The sequence below is a fragment of the Carassius gibelio genome, chromosome A9 (genome assembly GCF_023724105.1).
Source record: "Carassius gibelio isolate Cgi1373 ecotype wild population from Czech Republic chromosome A9, carGib1.2-hapl.c, whole genome shotgun sequence".
NCBI classification, from domain to species: Eukaryota; Metazoa; Chordata; class Actinopteri; order Cypriniformes; family Cyprinidae; genus Carassius; species Carassius gibelio.
The window spans coordinates 6825275-6850621 of record NC_068379.1 but is presented as its reverse complement, the minus strand read 5'-3'; the positions used below and the strand labels follow the sequence as shown (position 1 = coordinate 6850621).

The following is a 25347-nucleotide window of genomic DNA, read 5'->3' as shown; positions in this document are numbered from 1 at the left end:
TTTTGTATTGTTTGTAGTGTGATCAACGTTTGAGTAAGTAGTAGATTTGTTAGGGAAGTAATATGTAACATTTTAATTACAGTTTGCCAAAATGAATTAAATTAATGACTCGAAAAAAGATTTGTTCATTTTGCGGAACGAGACTCAAAAGTTTGAACTTCCCATCACTACTAAGGACCTGTGTGCAGAGATTGCGGCTCAGGCCTTGGTAACTGAGTGTTACTAAAAATTTGGTAGCCATGTCACCTTCACTCTGAACATGGGCTTAATATAGCAACCCTTTTGATCCAATCATTTGTGTCCTGTATGATGTACAGAAGTCTCGCACAAAACCATATACCGTAAACCATTCATCTGGAAATGATCAGTGCAATGCTTCAAACAGACCCTGCACAATCTATTGCATACACTGCCAGCTTGTAGAAACAGGGGGTCGCATGTTTGCCTCAGGTCCTCTTTTGTTATAAAACCATCCATGGGGGTGCCACTTTTTTTAATACTTGGACAGGAACCACGGTTGTCAGTGGATTTTCTGTTTGGTAGCGGCGAACCAAACCACATAGATAACAATTTGACTGAAAAACTATCAGAAGAGAAGATAAAGTGAAAGAAAGAAAAAAAGAGGTGGCTTTTCTGCATTACGTATGTTTTTCAGGGGTTTTTTATGTTGAAAATATGTTATAGAAATATATGAAATTTAGACATAATATACAATTTAGACTAATATACAAATTAGTGTTCATGATTCGTCTGCCAGTGGGTACACCACCCCCCACCCCTTTCTTATGAAACAGCTATATATATATATATATAACTGCACAAGTAATCATTTTCCCATGACTCTATGTTGTCATTTTTTTCAAGGTTTTTTTTTTTTCTTTTTCTGAAAGATAAAAACCTGGTAGATGTTTGTCTACAGCAGAACTAATACAAAATCTCAAAAAGCAGATAACTTTCACTCATTTCATTTAATCTCCCTTATTGCTTCCTGAACCTCTGAATTTATTTCAGCTGACTACCTTTCTATTTTCATAATTAATTTAAAATTGACTATCATTTTGTACATCTCAATTTGTACCTGAAATAGTGAAATGTGTAACCACATCATGCATTCAACACTTTCATCATTTAATATGTTATCTATGTTCTATTGTGAATAAAATATAAGTTTATGAGATTTGTAAATTATTCCATTCTTTTTTTACTAACAATTTGTACAGTGTCCCAACTCTTTTTGGAATCAGGTTTGTATATGTTATGTCATTTTTCCCTTTTAAAACAATTACAAACAAGTTTCCTCTTTCTGAGATAATGTATGAGGAAATTACATTACAATTTTTTTTTCAGGAACAGCTGCTGTGATGATAAAAAAAAAAATGTTTCCACTGCACATTGCCGTGTGTGTGTGTGTGTGTGTGTAAATGTGCGTGTGAGAGAGTGTTTGTATGTGTCTGTGTGTGTGTGTGTGTGTGCGCATGCTTTTTTGACATATGAGGACACAACTTTGTATAATGACATGGGTATGACATAGTTAGTTGAAGTTGGGTCGTGTACAGTGTATAGTGACAGCAGTGTATTTAGGTTGTCTGTCTGTCTGCTCTCTTCCCCACAATCTCTGTGTGGTTGGTCAGCTTCTGCTGGTGGCCTAGCTACCACTGACCTTTTAACAGGTGGTTGCCGCACCATTTAAAACCAGTTATTTGACCGGGCTCACGCTGAGGTCCCTCGCACCCTTGCACCCTGACCCAACAGGCACCTACTCTGGGCCTGCAGTGATGAAGGTGCTCCTATCATAACAGAGTCTTGTACTGCACTCAAACGAATCAGAGACATCCACACATCACACAATTGTGGCCAACATGTCATATAATGCCACTGAATGAACTGGTGATTAGGATACAAAATTTTTACACTTCCATTAAGAAGTTTTGGGTCAATGAGACACTTCTTTTTCTTTTCCTCAAAAACCGAAACTTTTATTCAGCAAAGAAGCATGGGATTGTGTTACGGAGATGAGTCACAGTCGTTCGGATCCAAATGCAAAGCTTTATTTAAGAATGGTCAAACAGGCAGAAATCAGGAATGGCATCAGGTGTGTCAGGGATAACCAGAGTCGTAACGAGAAACAAGCAGAGATCGGGGCAGGCAGCAGAGAATCAAAGTCGGACTACACAGTCCAAAGATCAAACATGGGAATGACAAACACAGGAAGAAACACTCGGAAATGTTAGACAGGCTTAACAAGACTTCGCCAACTGGTGGAGTGAGTGTGCTGCTTATATGTGTGTGTGTTAGCTGAAATGAGGTGCAGGTGTGAGTACAGATGCAGGTGTTTGTGTGCAATCAGAACCAGGAATGAGGCAGGATGGGAAATGGAGTTCTTGAATGAGTCCTGAGTGGAGTGCCCTCTACTGAAGATCATGGGCACTCCAACTAATGATCATGACAAAGGCATAGGTCACCCAAAAATCATAATTATGTTATTAAAAACTCACCCTCATGTCGTTCCAAACCAGTAAGACCTCAATTTATCTTCGGAGCACAGTTTAAGATATTTTAGATTAATCCACAAATGACTTAAGCTGTTAACTTTTTTTTATGTGGCTGACACTCCCTCTGAGAAAACAAACCAACATCCCGGAGTAATTCATGTACTCAAACAGTAAAAAAAATCTGCTCAGTTACTGTGATTTTGTAAGGAAATAAATTAATAATTTAGTGACACGTTTGCATGTTCATGTTTCTCTGACATTGGTTAATGGTCACGTGGCATGCAGGCAAACAAATAAAATATTTAATCTTTGTCAGTGTATTTAGATTGTTATTTTAAAGTGCTTTTTTTTCTTTTCATGATTTAGTTTCTTTTAAGCTTTTCGGTAAACGTGAAACCCCCCGCAGTTCTGTTATGAACACTATAATGTACCGTTTAACGCTCATCATTACTTTCTGTGATTCTACAAAACCTCAAAAAGCAAAAGAGACACAATGAAAACACATTTTTACAATATTACACAAAGAAAATAAACTCAAAGGAAGTCTCTTTTAATAGATGTAATAATAACAACAACTTTTAACTTCAAAAAACAGTAAATGTGGTAAAATACAAACCCTGGATCAAGTAATAACCCATGCATGACAAAACATCCCGAAATGCTCCTTTCAGATGTCACATATAAACTGTACAATTACTCTCGCAAGTCTACAATTGTTTAAGTCGTTAAATCTCATTGTAACACTGAAAACATACTGATCCCGCATACCTTGCATTCTACTCAGCATTTTAGAAAATATCCCCCAAATAATAATAATTAAAAAAAAAAACTCCCTTAATTTATCCAAAATCATTGCACAGATGGTGGTTTGCCTGTTCCTTCCTCTTTATTTTGAGCTTCAATCTCTTGCTATTTTAAGGCTTTGGTAATTTTCAATAGAACACCATTAAGAATCACTTAGATTTTATTCTGAAGTCAGCTATTTATATCAGACATTGAAGTGATTTCTGGAGCTAAGGGATGCTTCATATAGTCAAACCTGAGGAGTTCTTCGGGTCTAGCAGGGAATGATCTGGTTATAAAGAGGAATATATCACAATAAAATATTCAAGTTGTAATCAAAGCGTTAATCAACACCTTGCTGAACCTCCCTCTCCCAACTAATGAACACAGCACACTGATTAATCTGTTAGAGAATATGATGCCTTCTGTGTGTTTACAGACACATGTGACGGGTCAGTTATGCTCTAATGCCCACTAGTGGTGGATATGAGCTGGCCTTCAACAACGATTTGATGCCCTGTCATAATACTCTATATTACTTCTTATAAGTGATTGTTTTACATGGAGAATGAGATCCGATGATGGAGCTCTGTCCAGGTGACTCTCCTCCACACGTCATGGAGGATAGAGGCCACAACAGCAGGAAGATCATATAGAAAAAAAACCTTGTGATTCAGTTTTGTGTCTGTGCATGTAATGCATCTAAATATTCAATCAATGTTTTGTCCAGGCTCAGTCATTCAGTTTGATCAGTCAGAGTCAGTTTGGCACTTAACTGCAGCTGCTTGCATTTGAGTGCCACCGAAGACAGTGTGAGAGTGTGTAAACAACATTTTATCTTACTGTTACACACACTTAGAGAGCCTGAGGAGGCAGAAAACAGATCATAACACGGTCATCCTCAAACACAGAGGGTAGCTCCTCCTCCGTCAGTCATGGTGCTCCTGCTGGACTCCTCACTCTTCATCCTGGGGTTTTCCTTGTGTGCAGACCATTCTTCATTAATCCTGGTGGGTCTTTTCCTGACTGACTTTGTGCTCGTACTGCAGCAAATTAAGAAACACAAATCATTCCAATGCATAGTGTTTCAAAGGAAACTCCATTCTACAATTTTAAGAACTTCCAAAGTGTTTATAAATAAATAAATCATCTTACACAACCCCAAAATAATGAACATACACTATATTGTAAAAAAGTTTGGGCTTGGCAAGATTTTTTATTGATAGATTTTTTTTTGTTTGTTTGTATTTGAAAGAAGACTGTAAAGGTCATTGCACACTGAGTCCAAAATTTTCGCATGCGTTTTTCGTATTCGTGATCCGAAAAATTTGTCACGCACAGAGACCTTGCACACTGAGTCCGATGCGTATCAATCAATGCATTTACGAAGAAAAAAAAAAACACTGCAAAACAATAAAAAGTGTCATCTTCAAATAGTGAGGATGATTGTTTGTACGGAGCCCCTCTGGTCCCACTTTGTCAAAAAAATAAAGAATTATAACTATCTCGTGGCCTCAACATACTAACTTGTGGCCTCAAGATAGTGAAGTGTCTGACACATGGACCCTTTGTTATTAAACTGGACCCTGTACTGTAGTGCAATGTAATACTTCACATTCTGTGCAATATTATCTGTTTTAATATTCAGTGTAATATAGTTTGCTGCAGTTCTAGTTTATTTATTTACTAGTATTGTTCATCACAATCAATTCAATTATGTTAATACAGTAATATAAATCTTGTAGGCTGCATATCCATAATCCTTTATAATTCTTCTTCATATTTTATTGCATATATTTACATTTTTTACATGTATATAGGCCACGAGTTACTTATCTTGAGGCCACGAGTTACTTATCTTGAGGCCACGAGTTACTTATCTTGAGGCCACGAGTTACTTATATTGAGGCCACAAGATAGTTATAATTTTTTTTTTTTGACAAAATTGGATCAGAGGGGCTCCATATGTTTGTCCTCTCTCATCTTAAAAAGAGAAAAAGAAAGAGGAAATATTGGGTCCATCCACTCCTGCGATTGCGTAGAGAGGAAGGAGAGTTCCACCTCCTTATCAAGAAGAGCGGGATTATCCAGAACGATTCAAAGTTTACTTTAGATTGTCAGTGGCTCAGTTTGATGTTTTTCTAGCAATACTGGAGCCACACAAATTTTTTTTATACAATTTTAATGGTAAAACATTAATATTGTGAAATATTACTACAGTTTAGAATAACTTCTCTATTTGAATATATATTTTAAAATGAAAAATATTTTACAAATATTTTACAACCGGAGTCACTGTTGAATAGACACTTTAAAAGAACAGCATTTATTTTAAATAGAAATCTTGTAACATAAATAAATGTTCTTACCATCACTTTTAAAGAATCCTTGAAGAAGAAAAAAAAAAACACCCCTGGCTCACACTACAGGATTTTTAGCCCGATTTAGCCCTGATTTCCCCCTCCCGAGAATCGGCACAAACATCTTGTCGAGCACCTCGATCAGTCCCGATGTTTGGCGTGGATTATCTAGTAATGTGAGGCATTCGATGATCGAATCTTGCACCTCCCGATCTGCTCGTACATAAATCGGGACAGCCACGAATATTATCAAACATGTTTGATATTTAGGATTTAAATCGGGATGATGATGGATTTAATTACATCAGTACTTTCACAGCCAATGCGCAAAACTGCAAAACAGCTGATGTATTGCTTCTTTGGATAGTGGAGATAGAGGAAACTGTTTCTTGACATTTTGTAGTAGCACAACTGTCTGTATAATGTGTCCAAAAACGTATCACAACTGTAAGGAGAAAGAGAAGTGCTGGAGTGAAATCCCCTCAGTATGAATGCACTGGGTAGGGTGCACAAAGATAGCATGCTTAAAAAATATTCAGTGATGATCTGCTGCGTGAGATCACATGAAGCGCTACCTCTGGCATGATAATCTTAATAATATCTTCGATGTTCAAATCCTGTAGTGTGTGCATGTTTAATATTTGAGGGAAGATAATCTGCCAAGATTCTCCTCATGTGTGTGCTGCAACCAGATTTCAATATCGGTTATGATTTTAAAACTCCTGTAGTGTGAGCCAGACTTTACTGACCCCAGAAGTGTCACATCAGTTCACAGGTCACTAGGGTTTGAAACAGAGTTTGAGCATGACTATGTGAGAGAAAGTATGTGAGAGTTTACCAGAGCTAGCTGTCGTCCAATGTTCCCCACAGTTATCACCCCTGCGAAGAAGATACATGGCAGCCAGGAACGAATGTACAGGAAGTCAGGGGAGGTATATCTGCACACATTCACACATATGAAGTGAAGCACAAAAAAAAAAAAAAAACACACAAAAAAAAGCTTATAATGATGCAAGTGTAAGCAGTAAATCGTACAGCTACTGCTCTTGGTGTGAACAGGCTTTAACACACTCCATCGTGCAGACTTATAACTGAGACTTACTGAAAGACTCCATTGTAAACCAGTAGCTGGGTGGCCAGCGTGGCAAGTATTGCAATGATGACTCCCAGCCCAAAACCACTGCGTGAGCGATCGAACGACCACCACAGGCCGACAGACAGGGCAGCCAGCGTCAACGACAGCTGCACGTTATTGGCAAAGTCTACCTTCTGTTGGCAGCAGTGTTAAAGATAACACGTCGTTCAAGAGCAATTTGTTTTTGTACAATCGAGTGCAGCGGTTATGATGTATTTTTTGTAGACCACAACCCAGAAACAAGGTAGCACTTTAGCACTGTCCTGATATTTTTGAATATTCGTATAAAAGCCTGAAATAAAGTCAGTGGTTCACAAAAGCTGTTTTAGATGCACATAAACTACATCAGTGAATCCCAATTGGGATTTTTTTTTTTTTACCTTTGTTGCATGGTGACTTTAAGATATAAACAGTAAGACATAAACAGAATTTATTGACATAATGACTTTGTAAGATAAGAAACGAGAAGGATACAGCACTGGCATGGTTTATACCCACAAAGACGGCCACACAGCGCATCACATTAGACCACTCTCTCTTGAGCTGATGCGGCTCCCCCAAACGACGATCCATACAGGGGTACAGCAAACCAATCAACGCTGAAACAAAGAAGAGTGACATTCACTTTAATGTCCCATGCAATGTCGCAATGGCATCATAGATTGGGAATGACAACAGCATTTTTTTTTTTTTTTTTTGAGAAACCTCTTTTATCATTTTAGCATGCCGGAAGCAGTTCACACAGTGTTTTCTTAATAATAAATGTTGTGTGTGTGTTTGTGTACCTGCGGCTGTTCCACAGCAGGGAGGAACCCACCAGGCGGATGAGAAAACACTGCTGATGACGTCTGGAGGGAAGAGTGTGACGTTACGCTGCACCTGGAGCAGGTTCAGCACGAGCGCTAGAAACACGCCCACCATGAAGAGCATGGCAGCACGGATCAGCAGGTTCATGGTTCGGTTGGTGATCACGCTGATGTAGGGCCCGCGGCGCATCAGAGACGAAACCTCCTCCATGGCCGCTGTGACAGAAGGATGTCAGCTACATCTGCTGCTGTAAGCTGACATCACATGCCTGGAAAGGAGAAGGTTATAATCATGATGATGCTCATATAATCCCAAAACCCAGACATAGCTGGCTGCACAATAACAATTTGACTGACCAAACAGAATGACCCAAGAATCTGCATAACTGTGGATAGGATTCCCTGGGGTTTTTGTGCATTTGACATTTCACTTATTCTATAATTGAGATACATGTAATGTCAATTGATGATGATTAGCTTTTTTCCTTTTCCCTCATTTGATCTATTATGGGAAAGCATATTACATTTGCATACTAATACTGCGTGCACCTCGTGTTGCTTGAAACTGTCTCGATGACTTTTAAATTAGAGTCTTTGCAGTGTCTGGTTTTGAAGTTGAAGTCTTGAGTTCAAAATGATGATTTAAATAAAAGTCAACATTATCTACATTAAAATGATTTCTAACTTTCAAACTATTTGTAAATAAATTAGTATGTTTAGATTAAATTTGAATTTTTTTTTTCATGTGGTGGACATTTTGAATTTTTAAGTGTCCTCTCATTAGGTCTTCAACATTTTATCTTTTAACTACAGTATCATCAAAATATACCCAGAACAGCATCCGGTGTCAGCCCAGATCTGGGGCCAACACTATGTTGCTGTCTGGGTATTACTTTGCCAGTCAACGATGCTGGGAACATTGTTATGATTTTACATACATTTACTTAGACTGAGGTAAACATGATCAAAAAAAAAAAAACTGAATAATAATAAAAAAAACTAAAAAAAAAAACTAAATATGGTTGGCCAGACAGGGCATGTCACTGAAATTAGTCAAATGGTGAAAGTAGCAAAGTATGTCACCCATCAAAGTAGTGCTGGGCGGTATGATCAAAAATTTATATCACTGTATTTTTCAAGATTATACCGGTTTCACGGTATATGACTTTATTTTTTCTTTCATGCATGAACGGGTGTAAACCACATTTTCTACTGTTTGAGAGAGAAAATAGCCTTCAGCCGTAGATTGACTTAGAATGCCTTATTTTATATATTGTAGAAAAATTCCACTCTAAAGCGGATGAAGCGGCCCTGCACGTCTAAGTTACTCTGTAGAGCCGTTTCTTGAATTACATAGTTATCAAGACAGCATTCACTGATGACAATGAATTGTCTACTGTAGTTATATTATATTTTATACATACATACATACATATATATATATATATATATATGTATATATCATTTCAGGTTATAATTTATATTCACACAGGTTGGAGTATTGCAACTTTGCAGAACATCTCTTAAAATGACAAAACAATATCTTTAAGGCAGATTTATTATAAAAAATCCTTTCTCTACTGACTGTTGTGAAGTGATCACATGAATTTCTGCATAAAAATTATTCTTAAAGATCTGGCAAAACAGATAAAAAAAAAAAGTGTTAGATGCATGTGTTACTTAAAGTGTAGCCCTTAACCAGTGTGTTTGTCCGAATTATATCTTACAAATTAACTGAGGAAATATTGCCATTGCCTTCTATAACCAAACTGTAGTTTAACAACTAAGCTTAACTAGTAGCAGATATATTACATTGACAGAATAAATAAACTGAAACCAACAGTACTTTTACTGAGGATACATGCTGTTTTCTTACTTTTTTGTAATATCTATATTATAAATCACGTGACATTAGATTACAAAAAATGAGAAACACAAAAACTTAAAACCCCTGGTCACTTGGCAGGAGAGGTTAAATATCTCTAGTTGTTAAAGGAGGCCTTTCAGCACCACGCTTACAAAGTAAACAGACTCTGAGAAAAGATTAGCTGAATAACGACTGCGATTCATTAATAAAGGACACAGTGATCATGAAGTTTGTGGAAGCTGCCTGACTTCTCCGAAACATTATAATACAGCTCCACTCGGAGTGTGTGTCCCAGGGAGGAAAGACCTTGAGTAAAGCTAATATATACAACACCTTAACTTATTAACCCCACTGTAATTGATATGATAACTAATAAAATCAACGAATAAACTGTCACGAATCACTCACCGTGCTCCTGCTTGAAAGAACCGTATGTCTTTCTCTGAACTGAGATGTTGAAGTCAAAGCGAAGGGAGACCTTTTTTTCCCTGTGGATAATGATGAACTTCCGCCCCACTGACAGCTGCGCTGCTTCTGCAGCCAATCAGAGCGGGCGCTGGTGACGTAAGAAATAAAATATTTTGTGACGCTTCCTAACACTCAAGATTATGATTTTATTAGCAAATACATTTAATTCCATATAATACACTGTCAGTATAAAAAGGTCAATGTAACGTTACACAAAATGACCCCCCCCCCAAATCGCGCCTAATCTCGCGCGAGTTTACACGCCACTTCTCACCTCCCATTTCCGTTCTAAATTTTCACATTCCCGCCATCATCGGCTGCTCGTGGTACACGCAGATAACATCACAGCCGGCAAAACTCACACACTGGTGGAGCGCCACATTAAGCGGATATATTCATCCTTCAGCACTTTCTTCGAGGAATTACCCTCCGGCAGGTAAACGAGATGTGGTTTGTGAACCGATTTTGCCCTCATTCTTTCTCGGAGTGGTCAGTTAGCGGAGCCAAGCCTGTCACACGGCCTGGGCTGCTAATGCTAGTTAATTACCGTTAGCTGCGTGTGTGACCATTTCACAGCGGAGTGTGAGAATAATACAGCACGATACATAGTCGCTTCTGCGAATTGCACGAGCGTTACTTTGTTTTTAGGCGGGAACGCGAGTGCGCGCAGTCTCTATGGAAGCTACACGAGCGCGTTCATTTAAAGCGCGCGATGTCTTCACCTGACGTGTTTGTTTACTTTTCTCTTCTCTCACCGGAGCAGCTCTAAACACGGATCTGCACGCTCTCTGTGATATGGTGTTATAAAGGAGAGCTTTGGTCGTGGTTTTAATGCGTGACTTAGTTCACATTAAAACGAGTGAAGTTTGTCATACTTAACGTTACGCCTAAGGCTTTCAGGGCAACATTTCTGTGATTTGACTGAATGATTTAGCTTTCTATCATGTGGGATATTTGCAAAGACGTGGATGTATGAAATATAATGCGGATTTTAAACTGGCGTCTATTTGTGTGCATTCTAACTTGGTTAACTTAATGTTAGTCGTCGCTGATAGTTGTATATGAACGGGACATCATTACATAAGTGTTGTTTAATCTCACTTAAGCGTTATAAGGTTTCGATTCACTGTGTTTTGTTTGTGAGTCTGATTCATTTCCGACACGTGGGTTGCGTGTCTCCAAGCTGTTGGTTAACAGTTTAGAAACCGTTGTTTAAAATGAAACGCAACGGATCAAAATCGCGTGGTTTTGTTCAAAGAAGCACTTCTTAGGCTCCCGTTTTATGTGTAACTTAAATGTCATTGCCGATGTTCGCGGGCGCACGGCTGTAATTGACGTTTCTGCGTCTCAAGTTGTTTCACGTCTGACACAGTCTCTTTTGTCAGGGCTTTTGTTGCAGGTCTCTGTCCGCATCTGTTTGCCTTCAGCTGTGTCCAGAGCCGGGTTTCTCGCACTCATGTCCGTCGCAGTGCCCAAGCTGACCAGCGGCGGCGCTGTCCGCATCCGCATCCGGTGTGGCGAGCTGGGGACCACCAAATGGAAAGAGGGGGTCTTTGAAATCCACGAGAAAGACAACAAAATAAACCTGCTAGTCAAGTTCAGCAGTGGCGGTACTCCGAGGATGTTTCAGGTGGAGAACTGTCTTTTAAATTTACACCTGAAATATAATAGAATATAATCGTCAGGAAAAAAAGTCCTGCTTTTTGTTGGTGTTGGTGCAGTAGCTGATATTTATATGGCCTAAAAGATTAAATCATTGGAGTTTGTAATGTAAGTCAACATGGTCTTTATAACTGTATAGCAGGTTACTTGCATAAAACGGTAAAGAATGTCTGTCAATCTATAACTCAATGTCTGTAAGGTGATTGGGAAAAGGTTTGATCGAAACATTTTGGTTTTAATTATTTGAAGCATAATGCAATGAAGATGAACATCTAACATTAAAATCCTGATGCATCATGTTTGATACTCGCATTTTAACAATTTATCTTTCAAAAAAATTCCATGGATAATCAAGTACACCTCAGTTTGAGTCTGAGTAAACATTAATCTTGAAATATTACAACATATTCTAACATGTGTATATACAAAAAAAGTTCAGTGAAGTTTTATAGTTGAAGGACACAAGAACCACAAGCTGAAGGTGGATGTTTTACAACTACACTAAAAGGCTTTTTACTTGCCGAAGTATACACTCTCTTTAAGACAACAAAAGACATAGTAGATTATGTACAGGCAAGATTGATCGTGTTGATCCTTAGAAATGTGTATGAAATACTGAAATAACTGTAAGGTTCTCCTTAGAGTCCTGCAGTGTCATTTTAAGACATGAGCATCTAATGCATTGTTGAGTGCTGTTTAGACTCGTTTGTTTATTTTGCTGCAGCTGAATCACAATGTTAAGCAGCTTGCCTGCTATCCAACGCATGGCCCAAACCGTGTGACTCTGACTCTGAAAGACTCCAGCGTTGTCATGATGGACAAACTGCCCTTGTTGGTTGCTAAAAAAATGAAGGAATACCTTGAAATGGTGAGGCTTGGAAAACCAGCAGGTATGTTTCGTTCGACTCATGTTTTTCAGTTTTCACATCACTGTCCATTCTTTCTATTCAAGTCACTTTACCTTTACTTTTTATTTCTTAAGTTTTAAAGACAAACCAGGGGAGCGCTAGTTTCGGGTTAGTTCTTGGGAATCGTGCAGCACAGAACGACTCTGGCCTCTCTCCATCAGAAAAACAGGTAGCACAGCATCACAAGCTATAAAATGTTTATGGATTATTTTCTATATATTATATGGCTGATGTACCGTTTCTTTCAGAGCACTCCTAGACGTCCAAGTCTGGACAGCAGAGAGGACAGCACACCCCGAAAACCTCTCGGGAGTCCCAGCCGGGTAACGTCCACACCTGGCCGCAATGGCCTCTCTGAGAACAGGTGTGCACATTTGCCCTGCCAATGACTTTAGATTTGGGTACAGTGTTTCTGGAAAATGTGTGCACTTTTTGCTCTGTTGTTTGCTGACATGTAATCTCAGGTTTCGGTAATTTATTTGTTAATTAAATAACGATTGCCCTGACCACAACTTAAAATTGATTTTGTCCTGTAGGAGTGAGAAGAGGAAGAGGCTGATGAACTCTGATGGAGATATGACCGAGGACTACCCCAAAGAGAACGACTCTTCTAGGTACACGAGACTTCATTTTACTGCAGATTCATTTTGATACTCTGTTCAGAAGTTTGGGATAATTTAAGAATTTTTATTCCGTGTTTGAAAAATTAATTTCTGTTTAGAAAACATGCTTTCATTATTTAACAGATGCAGTAAATCCATTTGTTAAAAAAAAGTTAAAATAAATGTTCTTTGGGACCTTGTATTCATAAAAGACTCCTGAAATCATTTACATATTTTATTTCTGGTCCTTGAATCTGTTTGGCTGAGAGGTAATCCTAGCTATCTTTTGTTTCTTATTTGTTTGCATACTTGTGCTGTCAAACGGTTGTATAAATGCAATATCACACTTGTGCCATCTGGCCCTATATCAGCAAAATTGTGATTTTAGCTATTTGGTGTATAAAGTATATTTTAAAATATATTACAGTAGAAGGGTTATTTACATTTTTATGTAGGAACTTAAGTTTTTCAACCTTAGCAAACAATAATAAAAAAAGAAATCTTGCCAATCTCAGACTTTTGAGTTGAAATGTAAAGAAACATTCTGAAATTTTGCCTGTTTTTAGCAACAACAAGGCCATCACAGATGCATCCAGAAAGTTTCTGCTCAGCTGCAAAGACAAACTCAAGCAGTCAGAGGAGAACAGAGCCACCGGTAAGTGCCCCTTCACTTTCATCTACTGTAGCTGCTTCTTTCTCGGCTTTATAATAATGCTTGCTGCTTGATTTCCTCAGCTCCACACACACCTGCGCCTCTCCAGCCAACATCCTTTTATGGGAGCAGAACAGGAACTAAAGACTACTCTCAGACCCATTCCTTTTTGGACAGGTAGAGTCTCTGACCCAGTGTTGTTACTCGTTGTCTATAGTCTATGCTTTCTAAGAAAAACATGTGTTTCCTGTGAAGTTCTGTGATGATGCTGCTGAATTTACAATGCCACAGCAATAATGTAATCTGAATGTGAGAAAATGACCCTGTAATGTTGTTGTACACAGACATGCAGTTTGACTCGTGTAGTCCAGTTCACAAACCAAGGAGTATCTCAAACAGTTATTTATCAGTTTATTGAATCCTTTGCTGTATTCATCAGAGCTTTTTTTTCTTGTTTCTTTACATGCACAGCAGCACAGGCCAGTGTCCCTCTGCTAAACGAAGCCTAATGTTACCCAATCACTCAACTCCCTTTAAAAAGGTGCGCCCTACTTTGGACTACGGAGGCTGGAACAAACCCAGACCATCCACGTTGGCTCAGCCGCAGCCTCCACTACAAGGGTGAGTGTCTCAAGCCCAATAATATAGGGCTTTATGAATTGTTTTCTTCCCCCAAATTCTGTTTTTTGCATCTATATATGTTAGGCTTGGGCGGTATCCAAATTTTGATACCGTCAAACCTCCTCCCTATTTTACCTCGGTATACGGTATTACCGTGAATAATTAAAAAAAATATGACGTAAGGCTGAGACAGCATCACCAAACTGTTGGCTTGTGCCTAAACCATTCAGAAACTGAATACCAAACACTAATACTGAAACAATAACAAAATGACATTCACAACAATATTAACAACTTTTATTAGCAACAAATAGCAATAGTCAAACAATTAAATTAACATAAACATACAGAACAGTTTTTGCGCAGAGATGCGCACACAAATCAATATAATCACTAGGGGTGTGCACAGATATTATTATTATAATATTCGTCCGGCTCTAATTATTCGATAAATAAAAGCGATATTCGAATTTCGACATATTTTTGCTTTCCATAAAGAAAAGATAAAAGGGAAAAAAATCCACAATACAACCTAATTCGGTCACTTTCTTTGATTCTCCACGGCATATTTGAAGGTGTATGAAAGCAAAAAATAATTAATGAATGAATAAGAACTGCGGTCTTCTACAGTACTTCAAATATGCCGTGGAGAATTACAGAAAGTGACCGCATTCAAGAACATTGTTCCCGGCGTCTCTCAAGCAACGAATAAACACCGCTAACTTGGAGAATGTAGTGAAAACTACTCTTCTCTCATCTGCCCTAGACCCTCGGCCCAAAGATCTCAGGTTTCTCGATGAAAACATGAGAGAAGTAAGAAAAAAAAAAACTTTTTTGAACATCATCAGAACATTTTCCTTGATGCTAGACGAGTGGTGCGTCACCAACGATGAAGAGGATGCAATGCCCACTCGTCGGAAAAGATCTTCTTCTCCAGTTCTTCAGAGATGATTACAGAGAGTCGAGACGAGTGGGAACAGTTCTTGCTGGAGCCATATATTCCACCAGATGAGGATCCCATTTCAGTGGTGAAACGAAAACACGAAGCGCTTCACAAAACTTATTCACATAGCACACAGTTATTTGTGAGTCCCGCCAACATCTGTGCCGTCAGAGCGCATTTTCCGCGGCCGGACTTATTTTTAACAGACTAAGGAGCCGACTTTCCCCCGATCATGTTTACATGCCCGTGTTTCTTAACAAGAACATGTAAAACAATAGAAAAAAAGAAAAAAAGATTGTGTAAGCTACATTCTGTACAATGGCATAATTGCTGCAGGCTGCTTTACGTTTTTTCTTTGTTCATTTTTTTATTTTTATTTTTATTTTATTTTTTGCTTTTAATCTGTAGGCTACTTTTGTTTGTTTGCGTTGTTAAAGTTTTCAGCTACAAAACACGATGTTTTCAAGCTTATTGTGTGTAAGCTTGTTCCAAAATGACAGAAACAATAAATGTTGCTGAAAAATAACGTCTGTCTCATTAAACTTAATTTACATAAACGAATATTCATTTTTTGTGAGCTCAAAATTATTCGAATGTGATATTTACGGAAAAACGTAATCCATAAAAAATCACACTGCACGAACAACTTTTAATAACAAAGAGCAGCTTATAAAAAAAGAGCGAATAGACCCACAACACTCAACCAGAGTTGAAAAAATTAAATAAAATAAAAAATGTTTTTTTTTTTTTGAAAAGCAATAGGTTTAAATTAGTGCTGTCAAAATTAGCGTGTTAACGCATTCGATTAATTTGAAATATTTAACGCGTTAAAATAAAATAACGCAATTAACGCGGTTGCAGTTTTTTTATTTCCAGTTGTGGCCTATGTGTGTTCAACGTGCAAAGAAATATGGATAAGACCAAGGAAGGACATTTAGACGGAAAGTTTCAGTATAAAACTCTGCCGGATTACTCTTCAGTCTGCCACAAGAAACATTACTCTTCATTTAGTCTGCCACAAGAAACAGCAACATTAAAATCATGAACTCAAATGTCATTGTTTAAAAAAAAAAAAAAACAATGACTGTAACAGTGCGTAAATCAGACCTTTCTGTAACGCTAACGTTAATAAGCTTAAACGAAATAATTGTGTAGCGGAGTATTTTTTTGTACACAGTGCCGCGAACTGTCAATCACTCCTGTGCGCATGCATCACTGTCCTCCTCGCAGCTGCAGCAACTTGCGCTCTCTCTCTTCATCAAGCTTTAAAACAAAAAGGGGACAAAAAGATCATATTGTCTTTGTGCATAGGCTATAGATTAATTAGATAAATATCTAAATTTGTGCCTTGCCGTCTACGGTATTTTTTTAGAACTTAGAAAAAAGATGCTGCAGCCAATGAGCAGCCAGCGGGGGCTGCAGGACGACTCAACCTCCGCAGACAGTTTTTAATGTTTATCAGACAATAAATACTCAAGATTTTGCTTTAGTATAACTCACAACGAGTTTCACACACCTTCTCCGGCCACGTTGAGTTGTTGACACTTAACAGCGGGAAAAGCGACACATGCGCTATTCACTTGTATAACTTAAGGGTGAATGGGTAATGTAGTTTCTGCCCTGGGTGGGATGAATTAGGAAGCTTGCATTGTGAAGGGCGCTCTGAAAATCGGCGGTGCAGGTAAAAGATTAAAACCTCTATTAAAACAGATGTCCAAATGAGCGTACCGGTACGCTACAAGCACGTTCTGGGCGCACGGAGAGGTGGCGGTACGCTCAAGAGCTATATTTGGAAGTGGCGGTACTGAGTACTGGTGCGTACTGGCCCACTTAAAGCACTGGCAATGACTATACTTTGGAATTTTTTTGCAGTCCACTTAGAATTCAACATGGAAATCATTTTTGTTTTTCATTGGCATTGATTGTTTTGAAATTCAAATGATACTTACATGCCTGTGTTTTTATTTCTGTAATAAATATGGCTTTCAAGCCAACAGTTAATTTGGAGGATATTGATGGTTTATTGCAGGTATGTTGTTTACATGAGAAAATCTGTGTTACAAGTTAAACAAAAATTCCAATAAACAATCATATTTTGAATTTAAATATTTTGAATTTAAATTTAAATGTCTTGAGTTTACATTAATTTACATTTTACATTTACATATCCAAAAAGTTTCAGTCTTTTAATTGCGATTAATCGCGATTAATTTTTAAAAATTGTGCGATTAATTAGTTAATTTTTTTTAATCGATTGACAGCACTAGTTTAAATAAAAACAACTTCTCTCCAGTCTTCTTTTCCAAAATAGTTTTTAATGAAAACCAAATAAAAATACCCGAATCCATTAAATAAATAAAAATTAAACAGTGCTAATAGGAACGAATGGCAAGTGGCATACAATCTAGTCAAGATTTTTCGCTAGGGCACGCTGTGGACCGACAACTTTACGCACAGGTACTTTCGTGCCACTCGTGACATTTGGGGAAAACACCAGTCAGCATTTTTCCATGAATGAAGTGGGTCCTCGTCTCCTTGAGTAACTGGCTCTAAACAGTATGCTGTTATTTCAGCTCCGACGTTGCCGATGCCGACAGGACCTGCCATTGCATCGGCTTTTTTTTTTTTTTGCAGCATATTCCATATTAAAATCATCTTTTTTCGTGAGGGCACAATTTGCAAATAGCCTCGTCCTTATTTACCACCTCTCCCTTCTCGTTCGGTCGAAACCCGAAATACTGGCAAACTGCAGAATTTGTTCTTTTTTTTGAGACCAGGTCACTCGGTGCGCAACTCGCCATTTTTTCCCCTCCTCTCTCTTTCTCCTCGTCTCGTTGTCACGCGATGACAACCACGCATACACATTTTTAGGCATTAAATAAATTATATTTAATATTTCATCCTTGTCTCCTATATAAGTGCATTGTTTTTTTTGTTGTTTTTTTTTATTAACGGTATGACGGTATTGGAACTGATACCATTGCTATTTTTAGATCCCGCGGTATACCATATTACCGTATAACCGCCCAAGCCTAATATATGTATATGTGTGCATATATTCATATACATGCATACTTCCATGTATATGTGTGCGTAATATATTGTATCACTATTACAGTCGTTTCTAATGTTTTGCCATAGTGAATGGGGGAAAACTGTTTTTCACTTTTTCCTTGGCTTATCACATGCCTGTTACTCAACTGTCCTTTAGATTCTCCAATCTTGGGAACACCTGTTACATGAACGCCATACTCCAGTCCCTTTTCAGCCTGCCCTCATTTTCAAATGACCTGTTAAAGCAGGGAATACCTTGGAAGAGGGTCCCCGTCAACGCCCTTCTGAGGTATGCTCATGCAGTTCTTTCCTTCTAAACCAGTTTCTTTTTGGACCATTTTAAACATGCATTAAAAGCTTGAAATATAATGATCCACTCACAAGCCTGTTGATGTTTTATTTCCATATGAAGGCGTTTTGCTCATCTGTTGGCTAAGAAGGACATTTCCCCTCCAGAAGTGAAGAAAGATCTTTTGCGGCGAGTGAAGAACGCCATTTCCTCAACAGCTGAGCGTTTCTCTGGTTACATGCAGAATGTAAGACGTGTGACAACTTTATTGCTAATGCAGATGCGTCCGATTTGAGACTCATTCACACCAATGATAACCATCCTGTTTTAATAATCACTATAGTGAACTATAACATTAACGACACAGAGGAGTGCTTTTGCCAAATCCAATCAGAATCTGATTACAAAGAGCTTATGTGGCGGATGACAGAACTGGATAAAAACAGTTTTATTGCATGTTGGTATGGATGCTAATATAGTTGTTGTCTTTACAGTTGTTGTTGTTGGTGTGAACGAGGCTTTCCTGTTGTGTTATGTTCATATGATGGAAGTGCCAATCAGCTGTTTGTGCCCAGGATGCTCATGAGTTCCTGAGCCAGTGTCTGGACCAGCTGAAGGAGGATGTGGAGAAGATCAACAAAAGCTGGAAGAACGAGCCCTCGGCCGGAGAGGAGCCACAAAGCGCTCGGTTAGCAGAGGAGGTGGACACCTCACGCATTTACACCTGCCCCGTAACAGTCAACATGGAGTTTGAAGTGCAGCACACCATTACATGTAAAAGGTGAGTTGGCAGAGTTTAATAAAGAAAAGAGGTCATGTGTTGTCTTGTGATTTTTGATATGTTGTGTAATAACTTTGTGGTTGACGTACTTCCTCTGGTGAACAGCTGTGGAGAGGTGGTGACAAAGCGTGAGCAGTTCAACGACCTGTCCATCGACCTGCCGCGCAGGAAAAAAACTCTGCCTCTCAGATCGATACAGGACTCTTTAGACCTCTTCTTCAGAGTAAGACACTGCATCACACCAGCTGTAGAATGTGAATGATCAAAACACTAAAGTCCTGGGGCCTGTACCATGAAGCTGGATTAGTTGGCTACACTAGTTAGTCCAAACCTTTGATTAACAAATGTACTGAATGTTTAAATGTTTTACCCCCTAACAAGATTGAGGAGATCGATTCATTTTAGTTTAATTTCACTACAGTACTCAAGTGTTCATAACCTGTTGTCTTTGTGTTTGTAGATGGAGGAGATTGAGTATTCCTGTGAAAAATGCAGTGGAAAAGCAGCAACCGTCTCTCACAAATTTAGCAGGCTTCCCAGGTTCGAATGAACACACATACTTCATGTTGTGTAGACGAGTTAGTGATCAGTTGAAAACATTTGAATGACTCCCTTTCTCTGCAGGGTGCTGATTCTTCACCTCAAACGCTACAGCTACAACAGTCAGCTGTCTTTAAACAGCAAGCTGGGCCAACAAGTCCTGATCCCCAAATATCTGACGCTGCTCTCTCACTGCACTGACGCCACGCGCCCCCCTCTCAGCCTCGGCTGGAACGCACAGACGGCCATGTAAGAATCGCTCTTGCACTCGCTCTTATTTAGTGTAACACCCTTCATACTCCATGTCTGATTTAATTTCAGCTCCAGGACGCTGAAGATGTCCCAGTCGGTCAACTCTTCAACACTACGGTGAGGGCAGCCCTCAGATGCGCTTGCTAAGAGTGTTTAGTCTTGATTCATGCTCATGTGATATAAATCGGTCTTACAGGAAAGGTTCTCAAAAGCCAGAGAGTTCAGGAAGTGTGCTGTGTGATTCGGACAGTGAGGAGGAGCTCGTCAGAAAAGTTGGTCGCAAACATCATTCAGAAGACGACAGGACGGAAGAGGTGAGAAGAATAGCATTTTTTTTTTTTTTTTTTTTTTATGAATTCCTTAAAGCAGTCCACATGGCATCTGTGAATCAAATCAAACACTCACTCTACATTTGGTCACTTGATGCAGCCAGCTATAATCTACAAAGGTGTCACGTCACAAGCAGGGTTACTGTTGTAAATATAGTCAACACATTATGCAAACCAACTTCTACTGGATGGAATTAATCATTTTACAGCACTTATACATTAAAAATCCCACGCACACATATGTCAATGCCAAAAATGTTATCAGCAATCATTATACCAGTATTCAGTGTCACATGACCCTTCAGAAGTCTTTTTTAATATACAGAGTTAGTGGTCAAGAAGTTTGTCGTGCAGTTTTGAAATACTTGACAGTGCATGTGACCAGCTTGCTTTGTGTGTTCAGGTGCAGCACAATGCTCAGGTGGAGCACTCGGAGTTTAACGCCATCAATGATGATGAGATGCTAGCAGCTGTGCTGGAGATGAGTCGTCACGACACTAGTCTGTCCGCTTGCCCTGACGACGAGCCGACCAGCAGCCCAGACACAGGGTTTGGAGATGCAGACGGCCAGGACCTGACTCCTCATTTGGACCTTCTGGATGGAGAGAAACAGCCTGCAGGTAAACTAGAGTTTCAACTAGATTGCATGCTTGTACTCCCAGCCTACAGCGTCTAGAGTTGTGTGTGTGTTTATTGTTTGGTTTATGTCTAGATGCTCTGGAGTCTCTAGATCTGACCATGGATGAGAACAAGGAGAACCAGACGCCTGAAGGAGTGCAGGGAGAGCTGGACTGGGTGCAGCAGTACAGTTTAGACCAGGAGCGAGAGGAACAGGAGCTGCAGCAGGCCCTCGCACAGAGCCTGCAGGAACATGTAAGCACCACGATACACATCCACTGCTACATTCAGTTTAAAGAAATTGTTTTAGAAGTTTAACAAGATTGTTATAATAATTCTTGTTGTGGATTTTCGATATCACAAATCTTGATCTTGTGAAATATTTAACCAAATGTAATTTTGTCGCTCTGAACTCTCCCTCAAATTGCATTTGTGTCTTTATTTGTTGATGAAGCACCGCCAAAAGTAGAGGTCAGTTTTAATTTCTGGGTGAATCTCATTGAACCGGTCAAGAACATATCCAGGTCATATCATGCAAAATTAAAAGAACAATTTTGGTGTGTGTGTGTGTATGTGTGTGTGTGTGTGTGTGTATGGGAGTGACCTTTGCGAATAATGGGAATTTCAAAATATCTTAAGTAAAACAAAATATGTTATTGGATGCATTATGGTGGTGTTGGCGCAGTGGATAAGACACATGCCTTTGGTGTGAGAGACCCGGGTTTCGGATCCACTGTGTGACACTGTGTCCCTGAGAAAGACACTTAACCCCTAGTTGCTCCAGAGGCATGTGACCTCTGACATGTATAGAAATTGTAAGTCGCTTTGGATAAAAGCATCAACTAAATGAATAAATGTAATGTACATTTTTTTTTTTTTATATTCTTGCCATATTACTATAATCACCATATTGGTCTTTTGACACAATCTTCTCAGCAGCTGTACTTTTCCGGTGTTGTTCATCCTTGACGTCACCACCGCTTTAACTGATGATGATAATGATTGTTGTACAGTGAATATTGTCTGTTAATTGCACAGGAGGCGAGAGAGATGAGGGAAGATGACGATCTGAAGAGAGCCACTGAGCTCAGCCTGCAAGGTCAGTATGGCACACCCAGAACATGTTCTGTGTCACATTATCTTGGTTAATGTGAATATTTGTGGTGTTGTAGAGTTTAATAACTCTCTGCCAGAGCTGCTGTGCTCCGATGACGACTCTGGGAACGAGGATGGTCTGGATATGGAGTACAGTGAGGCTGAAGCTGAAGAGCTCAAGAAGAACGCAGAGGTGAGTCCGAGACCCTCGGTGCACTTTGAGAAGTGTCAGCTTTCAGGGCTTGGTTTAATGATGGTGTAATGACTTGTTTAGACTGGAGAGCTCCCGAACTCTTTCAGACTCCTCAGTGTGGTCAGTCACATCGGCAGCAGCTCATCATCAGGTACTGGTGTCTTTAGCTCATGTTGTTATTGCACTGCAGACCAAGAACAGCTTCATCAGGTGCTATTTGTCTCTTTCCTTCTGTAGGGCATTACATTAGTGATGTTTATGACATGAAGAAACAGTCCTGGCTCACATACAATGATCTGGACGTCTCCCGCACACAGGAGGCCACTGTTCAGAGAGATCGTGACAGGAGTGGATACATCTTTTTTTACATGCACAAGTAAGTTCTCTTTCTTAATGCATGCTGAGCAGTCTTACTGTTCCTGCAAATCCAGGATTTATTTTTGTCAGAATTTCTCTTGTATGGATAAATACTAGAAATCTATGCATATTAGTAGGGATGAAAAAAAAAAAGATATCGATTTTCATTTTTACGAAACCGTATCAATTCTTCAATCACTTAAAATCATGGGAAGACGTAACCACTACAACAACTCTACAGAGGAGCATGTTCCTCAATATATGCACCAAAAATTTTTTTACTGTTCTGCAGTGTTTAGTTTTTAGTTATTACAGCCACCATTTAAATGTTTATTTCAAATAAAAACACTGGAGTAGAAATCTAGTTATTACGATTTATATGTCAAACTGTAATTATGTAATTGTAAAGTTAGTATTATAAGTTTAATATTTTAAAGGTTTGGTTGAAGAAGATGAGAAAACTAGAGGTGCACATAAAACAATCTGTTCATATATGAATAGAGATTCTGTCTTTTATAATGATTCTAATGGAGGTATTAACAACGCTGTTTATAATACATCTGGAGCACATGCCGCTGAGGAGAGGGGCAAGATGTTTAGATGTGGTTTAGCCAATCACAACACACTGGGCTAGCTAACCAATCAGAGCCCCTTGCCCATTTCTGAGGACGGGGCTTCATAAAAACAGGAAACGATCAGCTTGTTTCTCAGAGAAGGGACAGATTGTTGTGGAATAAAGGTAAATTATGTAGGATTTTTTTTTTAAGCGTTAACATGGTAGAATGCACCACATAAAAACAATCAAGCCTTCAAAAAAAGTGAACCACCCCTTTGAAAACTGCAAATCAGTTCATTTTAACCTTTGATATTGTAGGAATGTAGTACCAGCTGACTCGTGTATATTTTACAGCATTAGATTTTTTTTCCTTCTTTGAAGAAATTTGTCATGTACTGTACCTGAAATATGTATTCAAAATCTAAACTGAATTTGAATTAATTCGCAAGCTTGTGACTCAAAACCCAGTCCTGCTCGTGAGTGAATGAGCACCAGTGTTTGTGAGGATGGTGGTGTTGTAATCTGACGATGTGTTTGTGTTCAGAGATGTGTTTGAGGAGCTGTCTGAGCTGGAGAAGGCAGGAGGGAACAGTGAAGCCGCTCGCACCGTGTTGCAGCCGCTATAAACTCTCTGGCTCGCTTTTAACATCCCTTCAGGGTGGATCCTCCTGCTGATGAACAGCTGAACTGAGCCAGGGGTAAACACAGCGCCCTTCATCAGTACTACTGAAGACCATCCACACACACACACCTTGGGCACTTTTCCTTTTCTGTCTCTTTCCCTTTTCCCATTTCCTCCTGTGAAATACTGTTCCCGTTTCAGATGTAGACTTGCAGTTAGATGGGTAAATGTTCTAGAAACTCATAGATACAAAATGTTTATGGGGAAAATGGTTATATTTCTATATAAATATAGAAAGCATTTTGAGTTTCTCAGAAGGTGTAACTTCAACCTTGAGGAAGTTGCTCTTTTTGTTTTTTTTCTTTTCTTTAAATATTTTGTTGGCCTTAATTAAAGAAAAGACCCTCTGATAAACTTTTGCATTAAGAAATATCGAGAGCTTGTTCTCTATAATAGTTTTTTTTCTTTCCCATCTCGAGATTTTAGATTTCTTTTGTGATCTATTGCATATACAAATGTATTCTTGTATATGTTTGGGTGGAATATGGGGTGTCTGTCTCGTTTGATATGCAGCTGAAAATGTGGTGCAATATTTGCTTTGCCAGTTGGCTTTTATATGATCTATAGTGATGAAAAGAGACTTGGAATAGTATTGATTTATATTCAAGGCTTTACTGATGACTGTTGGTTGTTTTATTCTTCTTTTATAAACGTAAATCTAACAAGCTCAGTGGTATTGATGTAGCTTGTCCTTTTTTTAAAGATCTAACTTCAAGAATCTTTATGCCTCTCCGAAACCTACAGACCTAATAAAATAATTTTCTTTCCCTGTAGAGCTTTACAGTGTGAAGTTGCACAGCCATTGTGTAGAATATCGGTCTTCACAAAGACCTCAAATGAAAACGTTCACACACCTTTACTGAATATATATGGGAGTGAAGTCAGCTGATATTATTTATTTTAGGATCTTGTTCTTTGTCTGATTTGTTCTGTACTGTCCTTCTCATTTTCATGTCTTGGGTAACCAGTTTATTCATGTTTTGTGTTCTGATCATCTGAAGAGGTTTGTGGGAGAGTGGGTCTTGTATGTATGGTGTTCTCTGAAACAGTGGTATAAGCTCTACTTAATTGCTTAGTATTCAGTCTTTGACTTCCTTGAACACATTTTAAATAAAATTTATTTAGAAAAAAATTGCTTCATTTGCAAGAGTTTTCTTTCAAGAAATTCAAGAATATTATATATAATATATGCAAAAAAATTGATAGTCTCAGAAAGAGAGCGATAGAGCAAGAGGGAAAAAAACTACTAAGACTGGGTTAAATAATGGTGGAAATAGATTTTTATAAAGACTTTTAAAATGT

General features: G+C 38.7%; 2 protein-coding genes across 3 annotated transcripts; one reads left to right on the top strand and one right to left on the bottom strand.

Moving 5' to 3' along the window:
• Positions 1-3026: 3026 nt before the first annotated feature.
• On the bottom strand, positions 3027-10163 carry insig2 (insulin induced gene 2). The gene is made up of 6 exons (XM_052605605.1): positions 9852-10163; positions 7556-7845; positions 7245-7369; positions 6738-6904; positions 6474-6573; positions 3027-4318 (listed from the first exon to the last, which is right to left on the bottom strand). The coding sequence occupies exons 2-6, from the start codon at positions 7785-7787 to the stop codon at positions 4277-4279; spliced, it is 666 nt and encodes a 221-aa protein (XP_052461565.1). The 5' UTR covers positions 7788-7845; positions 9852-10163; the 3' UTR covers positions 3027-4276.
• Positions 10164-10207: 44 nt separating this feature from the next.
• usp37 (ubiquitin specific peptidase 37) lies at positions 10208-25180 on the top strand. Of its 2 annotated transcripts, none has more exons than XM_052605603.1 (24): positions 10208-10347; positions 11297-11541; positions 12298-12463; positions 12556-12650; positions 12730-12845; positions 13018-13095; positions 13650-13738; positions 13819-13912; positions 14210-14356; positions 18511-18642; positions 18766-18889; positions 19218-19423; positions 19529-19646; positions 19884-19963; positions 20048-20212; positions 20285-20332; positions 20412-20529; positions 20948-21164; positions 21257-21417; positions 22201-22261; positions 22335-22450; positions 22532-22601; positions 22688-22826; positions 23908-25180. In XM_052605603.1, the coding sequence occupies exons 2-24, from the start codon at positions 11368-11370 to the stop codon at positions 23987-23989; spliced, it is 2796 nt and encodes a 931-aa protein (XP_052461563.1). In that variant the 5' UTR covers positions 10208-10347; positions 11297-11367; the 3' UTR covers positions 23990-25180. The 2 variants fall into 2 exon arrangements, with proteins under 2 accessions (XP_052461563.1, XP_052461562.1); XM_052605602.1 differs by having other exon boundaries at positions 14207-14356.
• Positions 25181-25347: the final 167 nt, after the last annotated feature.

Excerpts from the sequence above, each read along its gene's own strand:
- insig2 (XM_052605605.1), bottom strand. The coding sequence starts at position 7,787 with ATGGAGGAGGTTTCGTCTCTGATGCGCCGCGGGCCCTACATCAGCGTG. Across the intron at positions 7,370-7,555 it reads CTGCTGTGGAACAGCCGCAG|CGTTGATTGGTTTGCTGTAC; the intron begins GTACACAAACAC and ends TCTTTGTTTCAG. Across the intron at positions 4,319-6,473 it reads TTGGACGACAGCTAGCTCTG|TACGAGCACAAAGTCAGTCA; the intron begins GTAAACTCTCAC and ends AATTTGCTGCAG.
- usp37 (XM_052605602.1), top strand. The coding sequence starts at position 11,368 with ATGTCCGTCGCAGTGCCCAAGCTGACCAGCGGCGGCGCTGTCCGCATC. Across the intron at positions 12,464-12,555 it reads GAGGCTTGGAAAACCAGCAG|TTTTAAAGACAAACCAGGGG; the intron begins GTATGTTTCGTT and ends TTATTTCTTAAG. Across the intron at positions 22,827-23,907 it reads ATCTTTTTTTACATGCACAA|AGATGTGTTTGAGGAGCTGT; the intron begins GTAAGTTCTCTT and ends GTTTGTGTTCAG.